This window comes from Eptatretus burgeri, chromosome 14 (assembly GCF_056783735.1).
Source record: "Eptatretus burgeri isolate ZD-2024b chromosome 14, Ebu_testis_v1, whole genome shotgun sequence".
Lineage (NCBI taxonomy): Eukaryota > Metazoa > Chordata > Myxini > Myxiniformes > Myxinidae > Eptatretus > Eptatretus burgeri.
In genome coordinates, this window is record NC_140974.1 from 2,470,567 (window position 1) to 2,479,063 (window position 8,497).

At 43.4% G+C, this 8,497-nt stretch overlaps 1 protein-coding gene across 1 annotated transcript in view; it reads right to left on the reverse strand.

The window, feature by feature from the left end:
• Nucleotides 1-3,362: 3,362 nt before the first annotated feature.
• LOC147012559 (14 kDa phosphohistidine phosphatase-like) overlaps nucleotides 3,363-8,497 on the reverse strand; it is a 9,051-nt gene continuing 3,916 nt past the window's right edge. The window contains exon 4 of the mRNA XM_085853543.1: nucleotides 3,363-4,410. Coding sequence (XP_085709669.1) covers nucleotides 4,321-4,410 — 90 coding nt within the window. The 3' untranslated portion in view covers nucleotides 3,363-4,320. The remainder of the gene's footprint in view (nucleotides 4,411-8,497) is intronic.

Here is an 8,497-nt window from a genome sequence, read left to right on the forward strand (position 1 = left end):
ACACTTATGCAGTTGTACTTAGCAGATGGTGCCACACACACAGACAAAAATAAAACCCAGGTGAATTCCAAGGAACCTCACAGCCAGGGAGAGAGACGCGCTGGGGTCGCGGCTCAGCTGGGTACCTGCACGTTGGAGGGAGGGGGTGCTCCGTGGTGCGGCACCTGCCAATGGTCGTGCAGCTCAGCCAGCAGTCACATGCGTGGGGCTCGTGTCCGCGGAGGAACCCAAGTGAAGCAGAGCGGAGTCCCAGGGTGGGCATCAGGGTCGCGGACAGGACCCAGCGAGAGACCCGGTCGAGGTCGGGTGTCCTCGGTCGTTATCGGAATTGGCCAGATGGATCGCTCCACCAACGAAGAACGGCCATGCACCACCACCCACAGACTCGTGAAAAAGCCCTCAGTCTGCAATCCTCGTACACCGAACTCAAGACTCCAGCAAAACCCCAACGAACGCCCCAGCGAATGCAGGACTGAACTGAGCCTTTTGACTGAACTCCAATGAACGTGCGTCTCAGAGGGTCCCTTCGTTGTCCATTGACCTCCTTCAGCGAGGCAGGGCCTTGGTCAAAACTGACGTCACTGTCCGCCCTGATTGGATGGGGCTCTCATGGGTCCGCCCTTTCTGGCCGGGGCCTCGGCCAGGAACCAGCGAGGCCCGCCCACTCCACGTGTGTTTGGGGAAGGTGAATGATGGTGCAGCCACACTGCGTACATTTGGGGAAGCCGAGAAGGAACTGGAACAGCGAACGTGGAGATTTTGCCTCGGAAAAACGAGTCTCTGTAGACAGTGGGTGGACAGTGGCACGCTGTGGCCAGCGAACCGAGTCTGCAAGTGCTGGGAAGGTACCGTGGTTCCATAAGAGGGGAAATAAAATGATTTATTAACCTAACTAAAAAAACATCACAACGCACCCCTTCGATTTCCCACTAAACACGAGGAGGGGTTCTGTCTACACATATACTTAAAGGTCCCATGACACCCAAAACTTTCTGGTTATTTATATATTAACTTGACCTTCCCAGTGAAGAAATCACCCATGTTTTTTTTTTTATGAAAAATGGGATAATTAGACCAATATTTCGAACATTTCTCATGCTTTTCACAACTTGCTATGCCCCGCCCCTTAAAAAAGTTGACTTCAGCGAACCGCAGCGTTGACGTCACATCCAGAACTGCACAGAGTGGATTGACTCGAGTCGAGATGTCGCGCGCCGTATAAATATGTACAAATGCATTGTGCACATGTGTTTGCTATCTCACTGATCGTCTTAATTCCTGTGATTGTTTCACGAAAGATTCCTCACACACAGAGACAAGAAATTCTGCTTCTGAGCTGTGTATGCACAACAATCACGAGGCAATTATTGATCCCTTTACAACCTTGTCGTAGTGGTATACAAATCCAATACATGTATGCAAAATAGGGCTATACCATGTCCACAAAATATAAAATGTGACTGTTGAACCTTTCCATTAAAAAAAAAAAAACTTACAGGGACATACAAGTAAAATACCAAAGATTAATATTACATCATTTCAAGGCACAAGGAGGTAATTTTAAAATCAAACAATGTGAAAAACCTGCACTCACATTTTGCAGCTTATTGAATTGTTCGTTGAAACCAGCCTGCTGGGATAGATATGATTCCACATACGTGCAACCCAGGTATGGCTGCACTCGACATACATGGGTTTATTCTAAAGTGAAGGTACTGCTTCCATTGGCTTGCTATTCATTAACATTTAGCCAAAATGCTGTAATAAATGAACAGGGTAAAATATGTTGGCACAACTATGAAAGACAAATTTATCTGTCCTATTACACGGCCTCATAGCCTCGGGACTCTTACGCATTGACTTATACATTGTGTACATGCTAATACAAGTTACTTGTCAACTCGAGTCTGGACTACTCCGATAAATCTGTCGTCCGTCCGACTAGGCCGATAAATCTGACGTGCTGTAGCTTTCTTTTATTATTCTCTTTTCTTCATTGTTTTCTACTGGCTACATGACGACAGTAGGAATAAAATAAATAAAAATGCAACAGAACGTCAGATTTATTGGACTACTCTAGACAATTGTGTCGCAAGGTGTGTTCTGCACACAAGTTTTCATCGTATCCGGACAGCGAGATTGCTTCGTTTTATGCGCGGAGAGATATGGCCGATGACATGCGCTGGCCTTGTTTGTGATTCATTCACCGCGGAGAAACATGTCCGCTGCTCTGGTCACGTCACCTCACTAAAATATTTCTGATATCGAGCAGTATGCAAGTCGAATTTACATTATTGAATTACGAATAGGATTTAGTCTAACCAGTTATTATTGCCAAGTCTTCCTTCGATGTCCTCCCGATCATCATGAACTCCGGGAATTTAATCGCCATTTTCCTCTGCTTGTCCTGCTTCAGGTTCGAACTGGTAAGGCCGTATTTCATTTCCAGCTGCCTGAACTTCACCTCCCGTGACTACATTATCCCACAATTCTCCATGTGATTCAGACCAAAATCCTTCATTTCTCTCACACTCACTGTCGTTACCAGACAAATGAAAGTCCATGCCATCCATTATTCAAAAACAAATGTTCGATTTTTTTTTAAAGCAGAAATGAATGAAGCGATTGAGTCGACCAATAGAATGTGGAAACACACAGGATGCCAATAGAATCACGTGGACCACCAACCAGAGTAATTTACGTGCAGCCTTTGTCAAACTGCAGTTGACGTCATGTGGGTTACGCCCCTTTCAGGAGAATTTTTAGGGGCATTCCCGAAGAGGTTTGTTTTTTAAAATTTTACATTTTACAGAATGAGTATTGTGAAAAAAACATTGTCAGATCTGAAATCACGATGAAAACTCCTATAGGACATATATATATATATATATATATATATATATATATATATATATATATATATATATATATATATATATATATATATATATATATATATCTATGCGAGTAGGATGAACAAAGAATAATAATGTTGCTCAGGAGGGCTGGCATGATGACCTCGAGGTACGCACACTCACCTCTGAGCTGTCTCGCCTATGTTTGAATGTCGGCCCAGCTACAAACGGTCATCCTGGTGTCTCACAGGCAGGGCGATTCATCAGTACATGTACCGTCCACCGGATGGACGCTAAAGTGGGCGTCCTGTCTACTAACATTAGTTGGACATTAAAGATCCCAGTGTCCTTTTCAGATAGATGAGTTATCATCACTCGTATGATTAAATTCCAAATTCCTGTACCCTCAATCAAAGATCAGGCTGAGCCTGATAAAAGAAAAAGAAAAAAAAAATGCACCCCAGCAGACCCGACAAGGAGTGAATAATTGAACACGGACAAACATGGTCCTGTATTTGCTTGGTTCTTTATTTCAGTGGGTAATGAAGTTTACCTTGAAGAAACACTTTTAGGCAAATTGAGTCGATTACTTTGATAAAAACTGAGGCATTTTTGGAGAAAAGGGAAAAATAAGATTGAGATATCCCTTACTTTTGATTTAATTTGCAATGTAACAACACAAGTTACTTTCAGAGCCAGAATCAAAACACCAACAAAGAAATGTCAGCACCAGTGCCGGATTTAGACTTGGTGAGGCCCGAAGCTGTACAAAGCTTGGAGGCCCCTTGTTAAAAAAAATTACACCAGAAGGTCTCACAAAAATTGAAAACATACATAACTTTTAATTATTTAATAGCAAGGCATTTAAAGTGAAAAATACAAATTATTTTCAAATGAATGCATTTACTGATTACATATTTATCATTTGGTTGGCTCGATCTCTATCATCGATTATAATATAGTATACCATGGAAACAATACTTAAATGTAATTTTTTTTAATGTAAATGGCGATTTTTCGTCATGATGGATACCCGCACCAATGTAGCAGTTCTTTAGGCCCCATTCACACATTTTTACACGTCTTCTCACATTTTTGAGGCCCCTGCGGATTGTGAGGCCCTAAGCTGGAGATTGTTTAGCTTATGTTTAAATCCGGCACTGGTCAGCACTTTCTGTAAACAATAAGGCAAGAAAAACGAAGTTCATATAAAGTCTGTTCATGTTGGACTTTGATAATTGTAAAGATCGAGGGATAATTTGAATACTGCTTTGAAGGATGCAGAATCTTTTTTTTCTTCCTCTTGCTGGTTCAACTGTATCTTTCCAGTTATATATTGACACCGATATAAGTAAGCACATCATTGATTGTAAAATATAACTTAACAATCTGCCTTTATACTTTAAATTCGGTTGTCATCGTAACGAGACAAAACAAAATCCCTGAGTTTTCCAGTCGAGCTGTGTCAGTCTTCAGCTGGGATGGTGATGTTGTAATCAGGGTATGCCTCCTTCAGCTTGGCCACTGTAGTAATGTGATCTGCTTTTCCATAACCCTAAAACACAACACACCAGCACCTCAACACAAAATTTCCATATTTATATTCTGTGTATTTTTAAAACATATCATTGATTTTAAAAAAGACTACAGGGTAAATCAACTGATAGACATATTTAGGGAATATGAATAATAATACTAGCAAATGTACCTCCAATCTATCTACACTAATGTGTGTGTTGTTCATAAATCAAAACATATTCTAACTGCTATGTGTGTCTCTATGTGTCTCTGTGTCTGTCTCTCTGTCTCTGTCTCTGTCTCTGTCTCTGTCTCTGTCTCTGTCTCTGTCTCTGTCTCTCTCTCTCTATCTATCCGGATGGTGGCTATCTCCATACTTGTCTGGACATTGGTTATGTCCGGGGCAGTATTTGTCTCCAGATGTGTCTGGATGGTAGTTATCTCCAGATGTGTCTGGATGGTAGTTATCTCCAGATGTGTCTGGATGGTAGTTATCTCCAGATGTGTCTGGATGGTAGTTATCTCCAGATGTGTCTGGATGGTAGTTATCTCCAGATGTGTCCGGATGGTAGTTTGGCTCTGGACGAGTCTGGGTGATGTTTGTCTCTGGACTGAATTTATCTCCAGAAATGTCTGAGTGGGGTTTGTTTCTGGGTGGTATTTATAGTATCACTGGTAGAAAATGGATTTCAGACATTATTTTGTTTCCATCTTCACTGTTATTCTGTGCAGAATCATTTTGATGAGACTGTATGAATCGTAATTAATGCTCCACCGAACGTCTGCCTTCCTTCCGCTCCTCTCACCTCACACTGTCTTCCCTTCCCCCACTCCTCCTCGCTCCCCCTTCCTCCTCCTCCTCTCTTTCCCCCTCTTTCTCCTCTCCCACTACTCCTCTCTCTCCCCCTCTCATGAGGAATTATGTCATGAAGAAACGATTTTTATGAATATTTTGACCCCCAAATCAAGAAAAAGTATATAAATCTTGCTTTGCCCACATGTTGTATGGTCCAACAAAATGAATTCCACAAAGTTTGAATCTCAGCTCAAAAGTTCAATCACTAACCAGTCTTATGGCATTCATGAATGATGTAACTCATTTACAATCGTCTCGGTCTCCAACTAATCTCAACATGGTTTAAGTTGAATGTTTATTTGGTGGAATTCCTGGTTCAATGAAAAATATCAAGGTGAACACTTCAAAATCTGTGGCAGAATCATCAAGTACTAACTATAATTACACACTCGAAGAGAAATCTTCATGTAGTATAATTTACACAGGCAGTATTGTGTGTTTGTGCAAGTTGGTAAAACTATTGACTACGTCAAACTCATTAGTTACAGTAATACTGATGGCAAAGAAACATCTAGCTTGGCTTGCTTTACTCATGTGTTTGTCACGTTCTCGGGAACCAAGGGAAATTAAGAGCTCTGTTCCCACTCAGCTCGTATTTCAAAAATCCACAAGGATTTGGAATCTTAAACAGGACATTAAAGATATGAAGTATAATTCGGAGAGAGAAAGCTGCCATCATATATATATATATATATACATATATATATATATATATATATATAGTTAAGTTCTGGTTATACCTGTGTTATTATGGGAGTAATGTTCATCCAAACTTGGTGTTGTATTTATATTTTTATTTTAAATCTTTTCTTATAAGTTTTGCTTCAGGTAATGTTTTCAAGTGGAAGAATTATCTGCATTCTTGACTTTGAGAGAAAGTCGGAGGAGGAGTGGGGCGAACGTGTATATTTAACAAAGTGGGGAGCGAAACTCCTTGCCTGATTGCCATCTCCTTCGTCCCAAAATTGTAGTTTTTCTCTGCGATGTGTTGTTTGAGTAAAATTCTCATTTTTTTTTTGTGTCTAACCTTTTTTTCTCTTTTATCAGTGGATGAAGATAACGTTTTCATCTTCGTCTGGCTATTTGTGGTTATGTTGTCCATTGTCAGGTCATGCCAGATTATATCTGTGACTTGCTCTAGGTACCATATAAGCCCGTACTAACCTGTTTCATGGTCGGGTTGGTGCTGACTAAACCGACTCTCCCACCAGGTTTCCTGGTGAGGAGGGTGTATGGATATGCACACCCAGCAGGATGAATAACAAAACCTGTCAAAGGGTGGAGGAGCTCCTTTGAGAGAAAAGGCTGTCATTGCTATCACCTGAGCTCCAGCGTTTGAACAGCGGTATTGCAGCACCTTTTGAGATTCAGAGACCAGATTGTGGTGAGATCATGGCGGGTGGTTACACCTACCATTGGTTTGGTCACTCTGATGGTTACCATGCCCAAGGAGTTGCTGTAGCTGTGTCCAATAAGCTGACTCCAATGATAATTGAGGTAACACCGGTCAATGAGCGTATTATGAGACAAAGGATTTGTAAAACGACTGCGCTAAGGGTGGACAAGGAGGCCTATGTGTGAGGAACCTGTGAGTGGGAAGAGCATCACCTGTGGATAGGTGATTCTCGTAACGCTAACAGGGGAATTGGCGCATTGCGTTCATCCAAGCCCATCCCTCGGAGCACTGCAGTTAGAGCAGAGAGTGGTAGGCTCTTGGCAGAGGAGTCCGAAGTGAAGGCCCGCTGGGCCGGTTACTTTGAGCGGTTGTACCAGGCTGATCCCCCAGCTGTCGAGTTGGACGTCAAGGGTGTTACAATCCCTGTTGCTGACCCTCCAATCAACTGTGGTCCACCTTCGCTTGTGGAAACATGGGCTGCGGTGAACCGGTTGAAAAGGGGTAAAGCTGCAGGGATCTGTGGCATCCATGCTGAACTTCTCAAGGCTGGTGGAAATGCTGCACTCGTGTCATTGCATGCAGTTCTGTGCTCTGCCTGGAACACAGGCTTCATCCCAACTGACTGGAAGAATGGCCTTGTTGTTCCTCTCTGGAAAGGGAAGGGTGATCGCCAAGACTGCAACAACTACCGAGAGGTGAAGCTGCTCTCAGTGCCGGGCAAGGTCTTTGCTCGGATAATTCTTGATAGGGTTCGCCACCATCTGCTTGAGCACCAGCGTCCAGAGCAGTCAGGCTTTACACCAAAGAGGTCAACGATTGACCGTATCCTTGCCCTTCGGGTCCTCACCGAAAGCAGACGAGAGTTTTGGCAGGGGCTGCTTGCAGCTTCTGTTGATCTCTGTAAAACGTTCCATTCAGTGAATCGGTATGACCTCTGGAGGATTCTTGGTCTTCGTGGGGTGCCAACAAAACTGATCCATCTTATATCTGAACTACACTCTGGTACCGAGAGTGCTGTGAGATGTGGTGATACCATCTCTGACTTATTTCCAGTTGTTACTGGAGTTCGTCAGGGGTCTGTACTAGCCCCCACACTATTCAGCACTTGTACGGACTGGATTCTGGGGACGATGTTGGAGAGATCAAGCCGTGGTGCATCGTTTGGGAATACCGAGATCTCTAAACTTATTTTCGCAGATGATGCAGTCATCCTTTTGGAGACTGGATATCCTTTCGGGGGCCCTCGAGGTGCTGAATGAGGAGTCAGAGCTGCTGGGATTACAGGTTTCCTGGGTCAAAACAAAGATCCAGGCTTTCAATTACACCTTGGATGCTGCTTTCCTTTCTGTACATGTTTGTGGTGACGATGTTGAGGTTGTGGAGAGATTCACTTACGTTGGCAGTGATATTCATATCTCCGCTAGCTGTGAGCCAGAGGTCAATAGATGTCTGGGTGGGCCTGGGGAGTCATGGATTCACTGGATAATGGGGTGTGACGCTGCCTGTACTTATGCAGGAGGATGAAAGTCCAAGTCTCCGGTCATTGGTGCTTCCAGTCTTGCTCTACGGATGTGATACTTGGACTCTGACTCGGGATCTGAGATGGAGACATAACTCCTTCAGTACCAGGTCTCTTCAGAGAATCATTGGCTATTGCTGGTCGGACTTTGTGTCCAACGAGCGGTTGCTCACAGACACTTAAATGAGATTTGTTACCTGCATAGTCCGTCAGCATCAGCTGCGGCTGTATGGACATGTGGCTCGTTTTCCTGATGCTAATCCTGCTCAACAGATTCCCTCAGCGAGGTAGTCTCATGAGTGGAGGAGGCCAATGGGACGATCACGTGCCTCGTGGTTGCAGCAGGTTGATCA